Source organism: Hippopotamus amphibius, chromosome 4, assembly GCF_030028045.1.
Source record: "Hippopotamus amphibius kiboko isolate mHipAmp2 chromosome 4, mHipAmp2.hap2, whole genome shotgun sequence".
NCBI lineage: Eukaryota > Metazoa > Chordata > Mammalia > Artiodactyla > Hippopotamidae > Hippopotamus > Hippopotamus amphibius.
The window spans coordinates 98,438,864-98,460,793 of NC_080189.1; the positions used below are offsets into that span (position 1 = coordinate 98,438,864).

Consider the following 21,930-nt stretch of genomic DNA (forward strand, 5'->3'; position numbering starts at 1 on the left):
CCTCTCAGGTCCCTTGGCATACGGTGCTGGATCCCACAGCTCCCAAAAAGGTACTTTTGTCTGTGGTTGGATGCCAAATCACTGTCGTTGAGGGCAAAACAAAGGACGTCTGATTCTGCCATGAGGCTGATGTTACCCCTCAAGGGTGTGTTGTTTTCATCTGCATTTCTTTGAGAGTGTGTACTTTCTTCTGCATTTTTCTATGGGAATTACTGGACCATGTCCTCTGCCCATTTTTTCTTGGAGGTGATGGCATTTCTTTTCCTTTTAAAATTCTTTATATATTAAGGATACCAATTGTTTATAATAACTATGGCAAAATACTGCTCTCAGCATGACTTTCAATCATGTTTATAGTGCTTTTTGGCTTGTCTTTCTGTATCATTTTCTGATGATATTTTCCCTTTTCATCATGTTTTCATGATGATATATTTAAACTTATGGCACATTTTAATCATCTGCCACCAGAAGGAAAGTGATTCATTATCAAAATAGGAAAAGAATTGTATTTTTAAAAGCGCGATAGCATTAAAATCCTGTAGGAGCCCTTCATAAGAGCAATACAAGATAGTGGATGTACATCAGAGTATATACCTCACAATCGTCCATCCTCTGCCCCATCTCAGCCCCTAAAATCCTGCTTTGATCTATGTGGTCGGTTTGAGAGCCAGCATAAGGTGGAAATGCAAGAATCAGCAGGATCAAGTCCAAGAAGCATGAAGCCGATGGCTTTGTAGAACCCAATGTGAAAAGACATGCGCAACAGGAATTACTACATTGTTTAACCATCCTTACAAAAATTAATGGGAGTTTTTAAATCAGTCCTTTTTTTTAAGCACAGAAATATCTTCAGTAGTCCAACTGGGAGACGACAGATTTACAGGCACTTTAGACAAGACGACTCCAGTCATATAAATGTTTAGTTTTATTATTTATAAGTGTTTATGCAAACATTCAGTACTTTTTGCTACTTCTATAATCTTTTAGCAGGATAGTCAGTTACAGTCCAAATAAGAAAATATAAACAAAAATTATACACTTTATTAAGAAAATCTACTTTGAATGATTCTATAAATTTTATAATGCAATGAAAACCATTCTTTTACTCCAGATGACGCTGTGTCTTTCTGTTCCTCCAAAATTATAAAGTCTCTGAAGACTCTGAACTGGGTGGAATGATCTTCCATTGCGGCAGGAAGTGTTAAATAAGTAACTCTACATAGTTTTTCCAGGAAGTGATGGCTTTTTAAATTCGGATTAAATGCCATATTTTAACACAAATATCAGACAATATTTAACAGCTCATATGGTCACAGTTCACTAGCGCTTTGCTCCAGCCTGGACACTGACCATGGAGAAGTAGATGCCTTTCTGTGCCAGGAGCTGCTGGTGTGTGCCGTGCTCCCTGACCTTGCCGTTCTGAAACACCACTATCAAGTCTGCGTTCTGGATGGTGGACAGGCGGTGCGCGATCACGATGCAGGTGCGGCCTTCGCGGGCTTTGTCCAGGGCCTCCTGGACAACCTGTTCAATAATCATGCACGTTAACTCTGATCATAAGAATCCTCTCCCTTGAATTCCTCCTCCACAACAAGCCTCACAATTAATTTCTCCAACAATAGGTGCTTCTTTAACAGTGGTTTCAGTGGAACATAACACAGATTTTACAAAGCAAGGGATCTGTCGTATCAGAATACCGAATCCTAGTTTGGATTAGTTCTCAGACAGGAGCAATCTCAAAGTCACAACTGTAAATACAGCCCATGCAGTCATTTAAAAGCATTTGGTAGTGTGCCTAGCCATGCAACATCCTTCTGGTCTAGCACTTCAGTAAATTCAGGAAGCCTGAGCGCAGGCCAAACACAGCCTTCTTGAATTATGGTATTTTTTAAGATAAAAAAAAATCTCAGAATGAGTTTATCTTTCAGATAACTGAACACTCAACTTTTTCTCAAACTGAAAACAACTGCCAGTATTTACCTTAAGGTACAATCAGGTTTTAAGATTGTTCTGTGCTTTCACTTTTTTATATAGTTGCTGAGGAGATGCTCCCAGTAGAAATGGGACAATGCCAGCTTCTTAGATCAAGACAAAGTGATCCAGGGCTGATTTTTAGAGCACAAGCGCTGTAAGACTAATCTGCCTTGTTTCATCTTAGTTCTCTTGAATGACAGCTACAGGAAGTGTTTAAATTCCACTGAAAGTGTTTAAATTCCACTGAAAGTAACAAAATTCAGTACCTGGCTGAATCTTGTTCTCTACTGTGGAAGACAGAAGCATAAATTTAAACCCTTCAATGACAACTGCTTCAAGTGTGAATAATTCTACACATTTAAATTCTTACCTTCTCACTTTCTGTATCCAGAGCTGATGTAGCTTCATCCAGAAGCAAAATATGAGGTTGTCTAACAAGGGCACGAGCTATTGCAATGCGCTGTTTCTGGCCACCAGAGAGCTGAGTTCCTTTGTCTCCTACCCTGGTGTCATATTTCTGTAAATAGGGTTTGGTTATTATGAAAAGTAGAACCGATAAATTTTGAAAGAGTTTGCCTGCAGAAAATAGGATAACCACTTCAATATACACAAAAACAGTTTAGGCTCAGAAGCTGAGAATGGGTTGAAGGAGAGTTAAACGACAAAAACATAGCTCTAAATGGCAGGATGAATCTCTCTTCTTGAAAACAGACATTTGAGTCTTAAAAGCTATGTTGTAGTATACACAAGTCAACATGTTTACAAGGAAGACTACTGTTGCAATGTTAGTCTCTTTCAGCCTTCTGCTTTCCTTATATTTGGGACAAAAATTGACAGGGGGAAGGAAATTTGATTTTAACACGCTATGCATAATAAAATACTTGAAGCGCATTTTATTTATAACCAGCAGGTGACGCTCTCTGCATTATTTTAAAGTGATGAAGGGAAGAAATTCCTGGGATGCTTGCCTTTTTGTCTGTTTTTATAAAACTATCTCCAAAGCTTCAACAATTTTAGTGCATGCTAAGAAATTCTGTTTTGATATCCAGCTTGAAAAGCTGAACTCTCCTGATTTACTTTTGCTTTTAGAGTTCTCTTGAAATCTTTCACATATTGTTTCCCACAGTAAATAACGGTCGCTATGTATTCAACATGAGGATAAGGACAGGAATTAATAGGTATGTATGGGAGAGCAGAAATGGAATGTGTAACCTAGAAAACCATATTATTTTTTTATTTTCAGGTCCTTGCCAGGCTGAAATTTTAGTCAAACTGTGGGCTCTGAGTCTGACACCCAGAGTGTGACTTTTAAATTCACGTTCTACTTCCTATACTGTTGGTGGGAAGGTAAGTTGGTGCAGCCACCATAGAAAACAGTATGGCGGTTTCTCAGAAAACTAAAATAGAGCTACCATATGATCCAGCAATTCCACTCCTGAGCATACACCCAGAGAAATCTATAACTCAAAAAGATACATGCACCCCTTTGTTCTTAGCAGCACTGTTCACAACAGCAAGACACGAAAGCAACCTAAATGTCCACTGACAGATGAATGGATAAAGAAAACGCGGCACATAGATACAATGGAATATTAGCCATAAAAGAGAACGAAATCATGCCATTTGCAGCAACATGGATGCAACTAGAGGTTATCATACTGATTAAAGTAAGTCAGAAAAAGAAAGACAAATACCATGTGATATCACTTATACATGGAATCTAAAATATGACACAAATGAACCTATCTACAAAACAGAAACATACTCGCAGACATAGAGAACAGACCTGTGGTTGCCCGGCGGGGTAGGGGAGGGATGCAGTGGGAGGTTGGCGTTAGCAGATGTAAGCTATTATATGTGGAATGGGTAAACAACAAGGGCTTACTGTATGGCACAAAGAACTATCTTCAGTATCCTATGATAAACCAAAATAAAAACGAATACTAAAAAAGGAATGTATATATACGTATAACTGAATCACTTTGCTGTATGGCAGAAATTAACACAACGTCGTAAATCAACTATACTTTAATTTTTAGAAATTCATGTTCTATGTAGGGTTGCCTGTTTTTACTTCTATTTCTGGCAACCCTAGTTCTATGGCTCTCAACACAGAGCTCTCCGCCTGCAGACGGCACGGGCACGCCCCGCGGACGTTCCGGCAGATGCCTGGGCCTGGCCCACCCCAGAGCTGCAGCCGCCAGGTAGGCCAGGGCACGGACGCAAGTCCCGTGTGGGTGGAGGGGCTTCCAGGCTGCACTGCCACCGTATCAGTCCTGCTGAGGCAGGTGAAGGCAGGGTTGCAGCCCTGAGAGGGGGGAACTACACCAGCCCCCTGCAGGGTGAGGACAACCCTAGTGCGCACCACGCAGGGGAAGAAGTGGGTCCGTGGACAGAAAAGAAAACTTAAGGGGTTCTGCCTTCTCGTTCCACATCGAGACGCTGAGGAGAAGAATTCTGATGTCTGCAGGGGTGCTCTGTAGACAGGCAGAGCCCAGAGCCCAGAAAGGTGGGTCCCTGTGGTAGACAAACGTGAGCGGGGCAAGGTAGATTTCTTAAGCTAGATAATAATTACTCTCTCTCTTTGCCCTTGTTTACCCCCAGTCCAGGGGTTCTCAAACTCTACCTGCATCAGGAACACCTGGGATATAAAAACAGAGATCGTTAGACCCACCTCCAAGTTTCTGACTCAGCAGGTCTGGGGCAGAGCCTGAAAAATCCACATTTCTCACAAGATCCCAGGTCCACGCCCAGACTCTGAGAGCACTGACCTCCCGTCATCAGTAAAGGGGATTACAGTTACATGCTCTAAACAGTCTAGCCTTGGGAAGGGCCGATTATCCACCGACGGATAAAAGGTTAAAGGACGGGAGGGGACCGTGTCTCTTGCCCGGGGCCTATGACGTGTGGGGACAGCAGTTACCCAAAGGAGAGCCTCAAGAAAAGGACATCTTGGGAGAAGGTTGGGGCCATGATGTATGGTCACCTTTCCCCATGAGGAGAGGACCTTCTCTGCCCGTTTGAGGCTCCTGAGCTTTATTTGTTAGGGGGCACTTCCTTACAATAAAGAACATGACTTGCGATGATGGGGAGGAGAGGGTTAGATAAGCTAGGTCTAGACTGCACTTCAAAATACAGGACCTAAGGGGCTTGAGCGAGGGCAAAACGTTCCATTTACCGAACTTCCCAGGAGGAGTTCAGAGGGCACCGTGGGTACCAGCCCAGGGAAGCTTTCCATAATCAGCCCTACGAGCAGAGCGTGGGGCCCTTGGAACGTGCAATGGGGAGAGACCACACTCAGCCTTCCTCACAGAGAGCCTTCTTTCTGGCCTTGGGGACAGCTCCCTGGCCTGGCCTGGCCTGGCCTGACTCCGCAGAGGGAGGTGCGAGGCTCGGGTGCGAGCGCTGCAAGGGGGCGGACGGAAGGAAGGCTGGGAGAGAAACTGGGGGGTGGGGGAGGGTCGCGGCTGCTTCTGTGGGGCCCGCACCCAGACACGGAGGGAAAGGCCTCCCAGGCACGTGTGCTTTTCGGTCAGGCTGCTCACAGGGATCTGGTAAAGGTGACATCGGACGGGGATGGGAAGCGGGGTCAGATGCTTGTATACAGGTGGGCGTGTGTTTGGGTTGCTCGTTTCTCTTCACCTTTGGGATCCAGCCCTTTAGAAACCACGAGCACAGGCCCGCGAGGCTGCCCCAGGCTCCCAGGCGCCTCACGCGGAGAGAGACTTACATTCGGCAGCGTCTCGATGAAGGGGTGTATGTTGGCCTCCCTGGCTGCCCGCACGATCTCCTCCTGTGACACCACCCGGCTGTTGTCCCCGTAGGCGATGTTCTCGCCGATGCTGCAGTCAAACAGGATGGGCTCCTGGGACACGATGCCCATGTGCGCTCGGAGCCACTGGACATTCAGGCGCTTTATTTCCTTGCCATCAATTAGCTGAAAACAACGGATCACAGGTCAGCTTCAGAACCAGCCCATTTTTCAACTCAGCAAAATTCATGTCGTTTTTTCGTACACTAAGATTGTATGAGACTTTTGTGGTTGTTGTTTTTAGTTTGGATTGTCAAGGCTAACTGAATAAGGCCATAACTGTATGCTCTGAGGAACCGTCACGTTTCTTCTGTTTTAGCCCTGGCTTCTGATACCTGCGTGTGGTAGGCAGAACAGTCCCTCCCCCCCACCCGTGAAACCTGCGAATGTTATTCACAAGGCAAAGGGAAATGAGGATGTGAGGTGACTCATCAGCTGACCTCAAAATGAGGAGGTTATCTTGGATTATCCAGGGGGACCCAACGTAATCATAAGGGTCCTGAACTGTGGAAGAGGCAGGCAGGAGAGTGGGGATCACAGTGGAACAAGATGAGAAAGACTCAGTTGGCCGCTGCTGGCTCTGTAGATGGAGGAAGGGACCATGAACTAGAAAAGGTAAGAAAGCAGATTCTCTCCTAGAGCCTCCGGAAGGTGCACAGCCCTGCTGACACCCTGACTTTAGCCCAGTGAGATCCACTTTGGACATCAGACCTCCAGAATGTGTAAGATAAATTTGTCTTGTTTTATTCCACTAAATCTGATGTAATTTGTTACAGCAGCCACAGGAAACGAATAAAATGCATTCTATTTCCGGGATGTATCCTGGCATCCTTATTCTTATGCATTGATTTTTCACAGGAAAAGTAGCCACCACTAGATTGGAAGCAGCTGTCTGCTATGACCATATAACAGGTTTGTAGGTCACATTTCTGATCTGACCTGTTAGGATCAAGTTTTTGAGGACTTGAATGAAACAGAAGCGAGCGTGGGAGGGTGGCAGCTACGTCTCTATATAGTTGCTGATCTTAGGAACGTGAATCAATATCTCTTTCCTAAACTCACAGAACTGAGGATTAAATGAAGTCACATATAGACCCTACTGAGCACAGTGCTGGGCACAGGGTATGTGAAGGACTGTCTACAGTTTCGAACGGTGTCTGCGTGATGTACTTGGAACCACAGTGGATGGATAGGTGACTGGGGGGATGAAAGGATGGACAGACATCTATAATGCTGACCCAAAGGAGGTAGGGAGAGGCTGCCATTTCGCTAGTGACCTGTCTCTCCTTGGATTATCCTACAGAAGCCTGGGGCATGCCCCTGACAGCCTTGCAGATAAAAATCCTTACTCTCTGATGCAGATGTGTCTGCCCCAAGAATCTACTTTGCAAGAGAACACAGCCATGCAAGTGAAAGCTGTTCACCCCCACTGAAGAAGACATCAGTGACTCAGCTTCGAGCTTTTCTAATAGTGGAGATGAGTATATTCTGAGCTGTATATACACTCTGAATCCCACGTGCCTGGCTGGGTGCCTCTGGGAGACAGCTGGTCAGGGGCAGGGTACAGTCTTTGCTGCAGGAGGACAGCTTCTGTTTGAGAAGCCAGCAGGTGCAAGGATGGATGGAAAACACAGCCATGACCTTATTACTACCAAGCCCAGTTGCCATGGAGACTATTCCAAGCACTTGTGCTCCAGGCTTTCGCACAGTGTTAAGTGAAAGTGGAAAGTAGAGGGTTAGGAGTGGCAGGAAAAAAACACATAAGGACGTGGCGAAATGGCAGATCTTGTTAGATGGAACACTGTGAGAAACGGAAATCTGAGGAGAAAAAGAGTAGCTTTAAAAAAAATTTTTTTTCCAGGCTTATACCCCGGGAGAAAAAATAAACACTAACTAACACAATCAGACAAATATGACTGATCCCAGCAACTTTTAATGAGTTTCTGCATCACACTGCACACAAGATGACACTTGGGCCTCCACACCCCCACACTATATACACAGCAACGACAAACTATTTAAAACCTGCGTTTGCTAAAGAACCCTTTCCTGGGGCGCGGGAAACACGTTTAGAAGCCCAAATGTAAAACGATCAGCACAGAGTTTCTTTGGCTGAGGCATGGGTGGCCGTCTGAGGGAAGACCAAGGAAGTCCAGGGAGTCAGTGAACACTGCTCAAAAGATACTCGCCCTGGGACTTCCCTGGCAGTCCAGTGGTTAAGATTCTGCACTTCCAATGCAGGGGGCACGGGTTCGATCCCTGGTCGGGGAACTAAGATCCCACATGCTGCATAGTGCAGTCAAAAGAAAACCAAAAAAAGATACTGGCTTAAATAAAAACTTCAAGTAGGGACTTCCCTGGTAGTGCAGTGGTTAAGAATCTGCCTGCCAATACAGGGGACACAGGTTTGATCCCTAGTCTGAGAAGATCCCACGTGCCTTGGAGCAACTAAGCCCGTGCGCCACAACTACTGAAGCCCGCGTGCCTAGAGCCTGTGCTCTGCAACAAGAGAAGCCACCGTGCTGAGAAGCACATGCACCGCAACAAAGAGTAGCCCCTATTCACTGCAGCTAGAGAAAGCCCTCTCGCAGCAATGAAGACCCAAAGCAGCCAATAAATTAATTAATTAATTATTTTTTAAAAAAGGGAGAGGACAAGAGAAATTACATATTAAAAAAAACTTAAAGTAACACATTGACAATAACAATAAAAAATTTTTAAAAAAAGGCCAAATTAAAATGAGATGCTATCTCTATTCTAGACTTATATCTACTGTCTGATTTCAGTAGCACAATTGAAGGTTTAATAACTATTATTCTGCTATATGTATTTACTCTGAAATAATAATCATAGATAAAATATCGATCATTGACTATAACACAGGTCCTGTGATAACTACACCTCATGTCCTCTCTTGTTTAATCTTCATGACAATACTTGGGAGGTAGATGTGATTTTTTAAAAAAATATTTTATTTATTGGCTGCGTTGGGTCTTTGTTGCTGTGCATAGGCTTTCTCTAGCTGTGGAGAACGGGGGCAACTCTTCGTTGCGGTGCGCAGGTTCTCAGCACGGCGGCTTCTCTTGTTGCAGAGCATGGGCTCTAGGCACATGGGCTTCAGTAGTTGTGGTGCATGGGCTCAGTAGTCACGGCGCACAGGCTCTAGCGCACAGGCTCAGTAGTTGTGGCTTGCAGGCTTAGTTCCTCCGTGGCATGTGGGATCTTCCAGCACCAGGGCTCGAACCTGTGTTCCCTGCATTGGCAGGCGGATTCTTAACCACTGAGCCACCAGGGAAGCCCGAGGTAGATGTGATTTCAATCCCCATGTTACCGATGAGGACACGAGCAGAGTGAAGTCACTTGTGCAAGGTCACATTCTCAGTGACTGAGGGAGCTCGGATCAGATCTACATACTACAGGTTGGATTTTGGCAACACGTCTCAGAATTGAAAAATACTTCCTGCCTTCCCTCAAAAGAGCAATGTCCCCATCGGAGCCCAGGCACCCATGGGTAACACCCAGACAACAGCCTTCCAACTGTGTCCGAAGGGGGAGAGGGGACTCTGATGGTGGTGCCTAGGATGGGCTGGCAAGGGAAGACCGGAAAGGTCAAGGGACGACTCAAAGCAGAATGAGTCTCAGTGAAGCTCCTGAACTTAAGATTCAAGGACCCTCATGTGTATGCAAATGCTGGGAGGTGAACAGTGTTCTGGGTGGGAGAGAGGCCAGGCTGCAGTCACGAGGCTCTCCTGGGCAAGCACGCAGGAAAACCTGCCTAAAAAGGAGAGGGAGCAGAATCTTTAAGGTTTTGATATTTTGTTGTGAATTTTTTTCATTTGAAGCAAAGACTTTCGTATCCAATTCTGTGCTCATAACTTTGTATTCTTTCAAGAGAGTCCCTGAAGCTGTACAACTTTCAGGCCACAAAACTTGGAACCTCCACTCTCTGAATGATCCCATAGCTTCACGCTGCGAGACTTGCTGCAACTGGATCTAAACCTTTTAAAGTTATCAGTTCAGTAGTTCTCAAACTATGGCTGGCATCAGAATCACCCGGGAAAATCATAAAAATGAAAAGGCCAGGCCCTAACCTATGTGAATGAGCCAGGGTGGCTGCGTTCTTTATTAGCTCTCTAGGCCGTTCTGATCCACGGGTGCATGTTCGATCCCTGGTCCGGGAACTTAGATCCCACAAGCCTCCAGGTGCAGCCAAGAAAAAAGAACTAATCACTAGTAACCTATCAGATGAGTTACTCCGGGTCACTAACTGACATTCATAAACAAAACTTGGTGCATTTATTAACGTTTACTGAGGACACATCCACTAAGAAGTCTAACTGTCTGGAGGACATGGCAGTATCTCACGGCTCCAGCACAAACGCACAGAAGCAGAGAAAAATGGTATTCCTGCAACAGACGAGGACACTTTGTTTTCAGGGCATGATCAGTGTCGTCTTGATGTGGTTACTGTCCTATGCACCCAGCATTCATTTCCATATTCTTCTGTGTCTGTCCTTCCACACATCAAGGGACTGGAGGACTAAAAACTATTTTCCAGGCTCCCTTCTGGTTCTGGAAGTAACTGAGGTTCTACCAGTGAGATGCAGTCTGCAAAATCTGGGAAACAGAGGCTGTGGTAAACTCACACATGTGCTCCGGCAGATGGGAGTTTTTATAACAGCCACATTGTGGTCTTGAGGCTTTGGGTTTGGAGCAGCTGTGACATGGGTGTCATTTCCTGCCACGTCCTGGCCACAGGATCCCAGCTGCGATGCTGGGATTTGAATGCTGGGAGCGCTGACTTTTACTTTCACTCTTCCAGCCCTTCCAATGATTTTGTAAGCACTGAATTCCCCTTATTAAATATGTAGCCGCTTGAAAGACCTAGAGCAGTTTCTGTTTCCTACACTGAACCATAACTGAAATGGTCCATGTTTTTAATTTTGCTCCCCTTGTACTTATGTACATGGAGAATAATCATTAACTTCTTTAAAAAGTAGACAAGAAATCAGAAATTAGACAAGACTACTTTCTTGTATAATCATTGCACTATTTACCACTATTGTTTTCAGTTTCAACACTGTTATCGCCAAATGTTTTTTTCCATTATAGTGACTATGACCATAGTAGGGGGTGGGAGGGGGGGGATTTTTTTGGTCTTTCCTGAGAGGGTTATAACCAAAAAAGTATGAGGGGGCCTCCCTGGTGGCGCAGTGGTTAAGATCCCGCCTGCCAATGCAGGGGACACAGGTTTAATCCCTGGGCCGAGAAGATCCCGCATGCTGCACAGCAACGAAGCCCGTGCGCCACAACTGCTGAGCCCACGCGCCGCAACTACTGAAGCTCGCGCGCCTAGAGCCCGAGCTCCACATCAAGAGAAGCCACTGCAAATGAGAAACCCATGCACCACAACGAAGAGTAGCCCCCGACCCCCACAACTAGAGAAAGCCCAAGTGCAGCAATGAAGACCCAATGCAGCCAAAGATAAAATAAATAAATAAATAATAAAATAAATCTTAAAAAAAAAAAAAAAGGTTTGAGAACCGTTACTCTAATTAAATCTGCTATTTCAGCCAAACTGGCCTATATGCTGCATTGGGAACAAATCACTCATCAGCCACAGCTCATGTTACTGTGTCTTGATCCCTCCCAGCCCCTCACCCTTATAGCTTTACGCAACCAGCTCCAGCCATCCCTTAAGAACCGGCTCTAGGCCTATCGTCTTCTTTAATCGAACTCACGGAAGGATAAGCCCCATCTCTTCAGATGAAATCTTTGAGGATAGACACCATCCCCTACAACTCGTTAGAGCTCAACATTTCACATACTGCTTAATAAATGCCTCTTAAGGACCATGATCAGTGTCTGAGAGCTAACGCTTCCTCCTCTGATTGCTTCATTTGTCAGCAAGGTTTTCACTGAGAGTTCTCTGTCCAAACTTTAACCACAAAACTGAAGCACAGTCGGAATTCACAGAAAATATAAAATAAGGTAGTAAAAATAAGGAACAAAGCTTAAAGAAGAACGAAGCTTGTGCAACTGTTAAAGAATGGACTGAGTAAAGGCATCACTGTCTTTGAATACAATAAGAAATACTTAAGAGAACTGTGATTACTCTGGGGAAGTGACAAGAGCCCTGGCCTACAGGATGAAAATTCCATGGTCACGACAATCATTAATGCAAGTAGGGCCCAAATGTAGCTGGCAGGCGTTGGTCTGACTGCACAAAGCAGGAGTCCATTCTGGCTGGGCAGTGCCCAGGCCATTCCAGTTGTTGAATATTTTGAACATTACCCATGAGTATAACCAGTAACTCAATGCCTACATAATGGAAATGTTTTGCTCTAAATTCTATTCCTTCCTAATATGATTCTGTTCCTAGCCCCCACTATATTCATTTAAAATTTCACTACTCCCTTCAAGACTCCTATCGCATTCCCAGTACCTGAGACAGTCCCTGACAGGCACTCCTTCAAAGTCTACTGAACACTGCATGAAGAAATTTGACGCTTCACTTTTTCTTTTAGTTCAGGAAACAAAAAAGAGAATCCCTCTATGTTCTTAATCTGACTCCCAAATTTGTTGATCTTGCTTTTTGTTTTTCCTTAGAAGGTGTTTGAATTCCCATTCTCCATCAATGGTTTTATCTCATCCTCAGCCACAAAAATGTTCAAGACTCCCCACCCTAAACATCTTCCCTGGGCTCTGCCTCCCCACTCTTATTTCCCTTTCCTTCTCCTTTGACCTTCTAGCTGCTCTGCACTTGACTCAGCCTCCATTTCCCCTCCTAACCACACCTCAGCCATGCTCAACTGCTTTCTACCATCACCACTGCACTGAGAAGACTGTGAAATGTCAGAAGTTGCCCATTAACTGCCAGCTCCTCCCATGTCTTTTCAGTCTTCATCTTACCCCGTCTCTCCAAGGCATCTGTCATTACTGACTACCTTCTCCTTGTTGAAACCCTTCCCATCCCTGGCTTCCACCTTACTTGTCTCTCTAAGCACCCCTCCTCTGTCTTTCTGGCTTTTTTTCCTGGATCTTCTCATGTAAACTAAGACCTAACCAAGGGAAGGCGGATGGCTGGTAAAAAGGCTGTTTGCAGAGGAAGGTAGAGAAGCAGGGTTGAGGGAAAAGCTGGAGAAGTTAGCTGGGGCAGTGGACACAGCTTGGAGACTATATCTAGGACATCAGATTTTAAGTGGGACCTAAAAGCTTGTTAAAGCCATGGCTTATAGTTGACAATTAAATACATCTAGGCATTTAGATAATGAAAAACCTGAAATGAGCTGAATAAGAAAGTGTGCTCAGAAGGACCTAGAGATTATCTTACCAACTAAGTGAAGTAAGTCAGAGAAAGACAAATATCATATAATATCACTTACATGTGGAATCTAAAAAAATGATACAAATGAACTTACAAAACAGAAATAGATTCACAGACACAGAAAACAAACTTACGGTTACCAAAGGGGAAACGTGGCAGGGAGAGAGAAATTAGGAGCTTGGGATTAACATATACACACTATTATATATAAAATAGATAACCAGCAAGGACCTACTGTATAGCACAGGGAACTCTACTCAATATTCTCTAATAACCTATACAGGTAAAGAATCTGAAAAAGAATGTGTGACTGAATAACTTTGCTGTATACCTGAAACGAACACACTGTAAATCAACTATACTCCAATAAAATTAAAAAAAGAAAGAGAGAGAGAGAAGGAAGGAAGGAAGGAAGGAAGGAGGGAAGGAAGGAGGGAAGGAAGGAAAGAAAAGAAAAGAAAGGACGTGTGCTCACCACTGTTCCAGACAAGGGGTCGTAGAACCGCTCCAGGAGCTGGACCACGGTGCTCTTCCCACAGCCGCTGCTGCCCACCAGGGCCAGCGTCTGGCCCTTCTTCACCTCGAGGCTCAGCCCCCGGAGCACTGGGATGTCTGGTCGAGTGGGATAGTTGAACACGACTTCATTAAATGTCACATTTCCTGCCATTGTAGCCTAAAGTCAGAACAATAACGGTAAATTTGCTGCAATCCTGAAAACTCACTTTATCGTCAAACCTCTCTGCCGCTGGGGATCAGAAGGTAGTGACCTCGGACTACAACCAGGCTCCGCCTGTAAGTGCGAGAATGCGACAGACAAGATCTAAAAAGGGTCAGTGTTTTCACAGCATGTCTCGTTAATACAGTACAAATGTGATAACTCAGATCTGTTCCCCAAGAATAGAGTGACCTACGTATAATATTAGCAGGCTTTATGTATAAAATGGGCAGTGTTTCTATATCCCTGTGGCTTTGTTATACAAAAGTACTAGATGTGAACATGTATTGTCAGCATTTATTAAAATGAACCCTTGATTGAGAAAGTTTCATTTGATTATCACCAAATAAAAAAAGCACAGGTTTTATGACACTTCCACTTAGAGTACTGTCATAATCAGTGAGGAGCAGATCACATAATTAAAACATCAAACTGACCGGCTTTAGGCCCTCCGTGCTGTAGCTGTCGATGGTGGGGGTTTTCTCAATGATCATGATGATATGGGCCGCGGACACTTTGGCCTTGGCGTAGTCAGGAGCAAAGGAACTGACCTGCCCCACAGCCATGGCGCCAAAGACGATGGCCGAGAACACTCTGGCAACAAAGACAAAACGCGCAAAGGGTTGTGACTGCGATGCTAGAAAGGTGACGCTTCCACAGCCAGAGAGCACGGCCTCAAACAATCACAATGTGTCAGTCAAAAAATTAAAAAAAAAAAAAAAAACAAATAAAACACTTTTCCTCGTAAGTTCATACTGGTGTAATTGATTGATTGTAAAATGACCCCATGTTTCATCTCTCTCTGCGTCCTCACCTTCTTGTAAGTGACTTTGCAGCTCCTCCACTGAAGAAGTGGAATTTGTTTTCCCACCCTTTGAATCTGGGTTGGCCTTGGAACTTACTTTAGCCAACAGGATGTGGTGGAAGTGACTGTTGCCAGGTCCAAGCCTATGACTCAGGGGGCCTTGCATGCTTCTCTCTGTTTCTCTCTCTCTCCCCCCTTGCCTCTACCACAAGCCCAGCTACCTGCTGGAGGACAAGGCACAGACAGAAGAGTGCTGTGCGGGTCCCGGCCAACAAGCCTGCTGCTCACTTGCACACACGAGTGAGGCTCACTGGATCCTCTAGGCCCAACCCAGAAGAGCAGAACTGCCCAGCTGACCCACAGACGTAAGGGCAAAAATAAAGGTTTATTATCGTACGTCACTGGGGGTGAGTGGGTGGTAGTCATGCAGCATTATCTGTGGCAATCAATAACAGATACAGGCAGTTCTGCTGGATTACATCAGATTCTTAGAAACCTGTCAACAGTACAGCAAACAAGAGAGTACCTTCAAGAGCCAGATATCATGCTGCTTTCGAGACACATCGATATTCTCTTTTCTGTCCTTTTTTTTTTTTTTTTTTTTTGACCACACCACGCAGCTTGCAGGATCGTAGTTCCCCGACCAGGGATCAAACCCAGGCCATGGCACTGAAAGCACTGAGCCCTAACCACTGGACCGTCAAGGAACTCCCTACATCAGCATTCTTAATCTACGACATGGGAATCAGAGCAGCTTAAAGTTGGGAAGGACTTCACAGAGTGTCAAATTTAGCTCTCGATGTCTGTGCCAGGGCACATTCCCTAAGCTAGCTTCCACCCTTGGTTTTAGGAAGGAGGAAGTGTGATTGAGGAAGTCTATTGTTAAAAAGTTCCTTTTCAAACCAAAGAAAAAGGTACACCCTATTGCATAATACATCCCTTCAAAATATTGGATGATTATTTTAAAAACCATTTACATCTTCGGTATCCCCTTTCACTTTCAACATTTCAGCTGCCCTTCTTTGGACACATTTGTCAAGATGCTTTTTTAAACAGTGGGCCTGAAACAGACATAATATTGGGAATCTCCCAGAATAACACCGTCAGTCCATCAGGTCTGCTGCCTCAGACTCTATTCCCGAGTTAATGGAGCACACGGTGTTTTTGTTTTTTTCGGTTTCTTTTTTAAATATTGCTAAATAAATCACACAGATGGTTTATCTTGGGCTTGTTATCATTTAAACCTGTGGGATCTGTTTAAAATGGACTGCCCTTCAGCCAGGTCTCCCTATCCCTTACTTGGACCATGGATTTTCCAAATCTAAAAGTCCGAGAGTCAGCAACTTTCATCCATTGAATACCTTAACCTCGGAGTACAGCAATACATCAAATAATTATCTAATCAAAGCACCAATGCCAATGATGCCTGGTTGTGATCTTCTGGTCATGGCTATAAATAGCAGCTGCATATCATTTGTCACATAGCTGTTGAGTGGAAATTTTAAATCTTCTCTTGGGGTCATCCTGAGAAAACCGTCATGCGTGCTCAAGTCGATGTCTAAATAAGATGGAAATATCATACTAACACACATTCCCAGGCTTCGATGATGGTTTAAATGTAAAACTGTATCACCACTAATTATGGTATGCTATCAAAGGGCAGCTCAGCCATCACCAAACCTAGACACTCAGAAATCACGCACACTTTTCACTACCAAACTGCATATTTTAGTACTTTAGAAGTATAAGTAAGCCCAGGCCTGTCTTCTCCTGACTGAGGTACAATTTTCTGCATTCACAGTGATGGAACAGAGACTCCAACCGAGCTTTCCTCTGTTACTTCTGCATTTCTCTAGCTCTTACCTTCTAACTGCTTTTCTCTTATGAAGGAAAGCAAATCTACCCTGGAATCTTCCAGGGCTCTTAGCACTCTGCGCTCCACACCCATTCTTTGGCCACCCTGTTCAGAGTCCTTTAAAAGGAACCAGGGGCTGCCCTGGTGGTGCAGTGGTTAAGCATCTGCCTGCCAACGCAGGCGACCCGGGTTCAAGCCCTGGTCCGGGAAGATCCCACATGCCACAGAGCAACGAAGCCCGTGTGCCACAACTACTGAGCCTGTGCTCTAGAACGCATGAGCCACAACGACTGAGCCCATATGCCACAACTATTGAAGCCCACATGCCTAGAGCCCGTGCTCCGCAACAAGAGAAGGCATCGCAATGAGCAGCCCACACACTGCAATGAAGAGTAGCCCCCGCACTCGGCAACTACAGAAAGCCTGTGCTCAGCAACAAAGACCCAGTGCAGCCAATAAATAAAATAAATAAATAACCAAAGCTCCCAAAATAACTAACTAAATAAATAAATAAAAGGAGCCAGGTACTGGGCTCTGGGTTAGGCTTCTTCCCAAACACCCAGGCCTTCTGGAAACTCCTCATTGAATTACCACCCCACCTAGCCATGGATTTGAGAAGGTCAAATGTGTGAGTCAGCATCAGGGAGAAAGGCAGACACAGATTCCCCAAGTGAAATGGGATGCTTCCAGGAGACTCAGAGGCAAAATGCCATCTTCTGAATCACCAAAATCTCTTCACGAAGCTTCACAGTAAGGTTTTCTATCCAAGCATGAAGCATGTGAGCCTTGGTTTGATTTCTAGAGTTTAACTGTAAAGATGACCCCCATGGGCTTCCCTGGTGGTGCAGTGGTTAAGAATCCATCTGCCAGTGCAGGGGACATGGGTTCGGGCCCTGGTCCAGGAAGATCCCACATGCTGCAGAGCAACTAAGCCCGTGTGCCACAACTACGGAGCCCACGCACCACAACTACTGAAGCCCATGCCTAACGCCCGTGCTTGGCAACAAGAGAAGCCACCGCGATAAAAACCCTGCACACTGCAATGAAAAGCAACCCCTGCTCGCTGCAACTAAAGAAAGCCCACGCGCAGCAACGATGACCCAACACAGCCAATAAATAAAAATAAATAAATAAATAAATTTAAAAAATTAAAGAAAAAAAAGACAACCCCCCCATACTTACAAGAGAACATCCTGGAAGTTCATGTGGCCATATCTCACCAAGTAGGCACCAAATCGGAAACAGCCAGCGTAAGAAAAATACATCATTGCCTGGGTGATGGAAAATGTGATTCCAAAGATGTGTGCTTTCCTCAAAGAGTTTCTGAAAAGAAGATATTCTGAAACTTACTTGACTTTCATTTCTCAGTCCTTAAAACGTAACCTTTGATGGGTCAGCAGTGGGGTATGGAGGTGTGCCAGACAAAAATGGGTTTTGTTCCCAAAACACTAAGTTTGGTCCTCACATCGCTGCTTGTAGGAATTTAGGGAAATGCCTAGTCTCTGAACCTCAGTGTCTTCATCTTTAATGGAGAATTAACCCCACCTTGAAGCACTGATGTCAAGTTAAAATAAACCAAGGACAACAAGAAGAGTTTGTTTGGGATTAATAAATTCCTTTCCTTTCTCCCACCCATGGACATATAACACGTACATACTCTATACTGAACATTCGTTCAACACATGTTGACGCAACAGCCACAAGCTGCAGGGACCATGAAGGGCCACACAGAGGAATCAGGCATGTTCTTGCCCTTGGGGACCCAGGAGTCAAGCTGGATTGTCAGTTATGCAATAGAAGTACCTTACGAATCGTGTTACGGCAAGAAAGGAGAGGCACTAACCCTCTACGGGAGTTAGAGAAAGCTCCACAAGGAGTTAACACGTGGATATTTTGATACACAGGGAACTGGGTGATGTGGAGGTGAGAGCAGGCTTGTCAGTGGGCCTCCTGCTCCTGCTTCAACCAGATAAACGTCTGCTTTTATCCATTTAATACACTGGGATTTCAAGTGAATTTTTTTTCTTTAATAAAGAAAGACTCTACTATCATTTTAAAAAGTTTTACAACCTATTGATAAGGTCCAGCTCTCTCCTTTCACCGCCAAATAAAGGAAACGCAGAGAGGATGGGCGTGCTTATGTTCACATCCCTTTTTAGAGCCCTCGCTGTGAGTTTATTAAAGGAAGAACAGAGGGTCTGCCCTGCAGAAAGGTAAAGAGAAGAAGCAAAGGAAGAGTTACCCAAGAAGAGCCCCCCCAGGCCCCACAGATACCTCCAATCTCATGTGCCACGAAGAAGTCATTTCCAGGGGGAGCATGGAATAAGGTCATCAAGCAAATGCAGGATCAGTCATTCTCAGCATCCTTCCTCCCTCTCCTCTCCTCAGGTACCTGCTCTTACAGCTTGTACCTCAGAGATGTCCCTGCCTTAGGTCAGGTCTTGTGATTCCTCTCTTGGCTAATTATAATTGCTTCCCAATTGGTTCCCTTCTAGAAGTCTCTCCACTTATTCCCTACCTTCTGGCCAAAGTCATCTTCCTGAAAACAGATCCGGTGATTGAAAAACTCCCCACACTCCCCTCCCACTCTTCAGTGGTCATTACCTGTATGGCACCTGCAAACTCTGGGCATACATATATTCAAACTTCTCCTCCCGAGTCAGAGAAACAACAGTTCGGAAGTTTTCTATTGCTTCAGTGGCAATCTGTAACAGAGAGCGCCCCGTCACGCAAGGCACAAAGGCCAACAGTGGCAATTAGCTTGAATTCCATATAAGAGATTCACAAAACTAATTTTATTCATCAATACTACTTACATGTTACATATTAAATAATATTTATTATGACCCATGAGCATCTTTGCTATGGAAAAGGATAACAAGTAATTTATCAAATCAAGTTTTAGGTCTGGAAGGAAGATGGGCCCATTAAAACTCCTCTCTACAGAAAGAGAAACAAGCTTCAACAGATGAAGCCCTTACCTAAAGCCACATAGCTTTACAGCAGCAAAATTAACCTGAGAACTCAGCATTTTACCTCTATTTCAGTGCTCTTTCTTCTATCATGGTCACATTTTTAAGTTTATAATTATTATATAATTATTATATCATTAAGTTATATATAAATTATTATATCATAATTATAATATTAAGAATATATAAAATGTACTGTTTATTATTTTTCTCTGTATAATTGTCATTTGAGACAACTAAAGGTTATTTGGAAAATACTGAAAAGGTAAAGAATGTAATGAAAAGTTACATATTGGTGTATCTTACATAACAGCTTACATGTTGTTATTTTCTAAACATATACCTATTTAACAAAATTGGGCTCAAGTTCTGCATTTGGCTTTACAGCCTTATTTTTTACCTTAACAAATATCGAGAGCCTTTTCCAAGGACATTAAATACAGATCAACAATGGGGTGTTTAAAAGGCCACTTCCTATCCCAGCCCTTTACTGCTGAACAAAGTTTTCAATTCTTATTAAAAATAATGCTGTGATAAACATCCTTGTACATAAACGTTTGTCCATATTAAATTATTTTCTTCGGAGAAGTTCTTCAAAGTGAAATAATTAGGTCAAAGGGAATAAACTAATTTTTAAGGAGCACAGCACATATTATCAATTTGTTTTCCAGAAAGTTTCTATCATTCAATTATCTTTTGACTGAATGTAACTTCCAACAAGGCTATCCGATTAGGACAAATACATTCTTTACCACCTTTTGAAGTCTGGGTAACAGGGTCATGGAAAATACGGAAAACACCAGTGTACAAAATGAGATCTCAGCCTGCATTAGCGAGGGACCTTGAAACACACCTCCGTCTCATCCTCCTCATCTGTAAAATGAGGAGGATGGACAAGAGGGTCTCTGCATCCCTTTTAACTCTAATTCTAAAAGAAATAACTTTTAGAATTTTAAGTCTACATTATAAATCAGTAAGAGAAAGTATCCTTATTGTTTAAGATGGTCTTCCTTTCTCCGGCCTCTACACTGGTCAGAGATGATTCTAATTCAGACATTCAATTACATGAGTGATTTACAGCATAAAAGTCACAAACCCAACATCTCACTTATTCTTTACTGAATCCTACACAAATACCTAACTTCAAAGATATAGTGAATACTTGCTATGACAGTGTTGGCTTTAAAGACTAATGCAAAAGGATGTTAGAAGAAAAAACGAATGCCAGATTCTTAAAAACAAAAACATATTTAAAAAACAAAGTTAAAAATACTATACTCTGGGTCTCAGGTCAAAATGGCTGGCAGGCCTGCTGTTGCAGCATCAAGCAAGTGGCTGGAGGGTATTCGAAAATGGTATTACAATGCTGCGGGGTTCAATAAACTGGGCTTGATGCAAGATGATACAATACATGAAAATGATGATGCAAAAGAAGCCGTAAGAAGGCTTCCTGAGAACCTTTATAACGAGAGGGTGTTTCGCATTAAGAGAGCACTGGACCTGTCCATGAGGCAGCAGACCTTGCCTGAAGAGCAATGGACAAAATATGAGGAGGATAAATTCTATCTTGAACCATATCTGAAAGAGGTTATTCGGGAAAGAAAAGAGAGAGAAGAATGGTCAAAGAAATAATCATTTAGTCTACACCTGTGGATGCACCTGTCCTAAAGTATTTTTATGAAGTTGGTTAAACCTGAAACATACAATGTAGAACTATCTGGGCTGTAAATTTATTACTTTAAATAAATATCTATTATAATTAAAAAAAAAATACTATACTCTGACCCAGCAGGCCAAGAAGATTGAACTATGTTTACTATAAGCTATTAGCAAATAAAGGAAAACGTCCAGATGTGATTTGTCAAAGTATTTTATAAAATTCTTTACATATTATAAAAATAATATATACTCATTTTAGAAAATGCCAAAAGTGCAGAAAGCAAAAAGTTAGAAGAAAAAAATTCACCTCCAGTCAAACCCTCAAAGATAAGCCTTGTTCAGACCCACGGTAGAAATATTTTCAATTACAGGACTTCAAACAAAGAGGTTTTTTTGTATTAGTAAGAAAACTCAACAAACTATAACACCGCATGCTGAAAAAAGCAGATGTTACTGTAAATTTCAACGTAATTTTAAGAAATACTTTCTGCGCACATTTTTCTAAGGCAGGTATGTTCTGTTTGTGACTGGTTTGTAAATGTCGTCATTTATTACAGTGTGTTAACAGCCCAATAAAAGTGAGAGTTATAGACCTTGAACAGTGAGTAAAACAATATATAATCACTGCCCAATCATCTTTCTCTTGCCACACAATGAAGAAATTAGGAAAAGCCTTAATGAGTACTCTGCATCCTCACAGCTTCATTTACAAGAGTTTTAAATAGAGACTCAGTAACCACTGTGAGGAGAGAGAACTTGTAATTCGAGAAGAGGAAAGAGCACTGAGTTTCTCTCAGAAACCATCATCTACG

The 21,930-nt window shown here is 43.4% G+C and overlaps 2 protein-coding genes across 3 annotated transcripts in view; one reads left to right on the forward strand and one right to left on the reverse strand.

Moving 5' to 3' along the window:
• Window positions 1–907: 907 nt before the first annotated feature.
• Window positions 908–21,930, reverse strand: part of ABCB1 (ATP binding cassette subfamily B member 1) — a 97,937-nt gene continuing 76,914 nt past the window's right edge. For both annotated transcript variants that reach the window (XM_057731519.1, XM_057731518.1), the window contains 7 exons: window positions 19,092–19,192; window positions 17,670–17,810; window positions 14,265–14,421; window positions 13,588–13,785; window positions 5,705–5,911; window positions 2,345–2,491; window positions 908–1,524 (listed from right to left, as the gene is read on the reverse strand). In XM_057731519.1, coding sequence (XP_057587502.1) covers window positions 1,321–1,524; window positions 2,345–2,491; window positions 5,705–5,911; window positions 13,588–13,785; window positions 14,265–14,421; window positions 17,670–17,810; window positions 19,092–19,192 — 1,155 coding nt within the window. In that variant the 3' untranslated portion in view covers window positions 908–1,320. The remainder of the gene's footprint in view (window positions 1,525–2,344; window positions 2,492–5,704; window positions 5,912–13,587; window positions 13,786–14,264; window positions 14,422–17,669; window positions 17,811–19,091; window positions 19,193–21,930) is intronic.
• On the forward strand, window positions 20,756–21,216 carry LOC130851352 (cytochrome b-c1 complex subunit 7-like). Its single transcript, XM_057731521.1, has one exon. The coding sequence runs from the start codon at window positions 20,756–20,758 to the stop codon at window positions 21,089–21,091; it is 336 nt and encodes a 111-aa protein (XP_057587504.1). The 3' UTR covers window positions 21,092–21,216.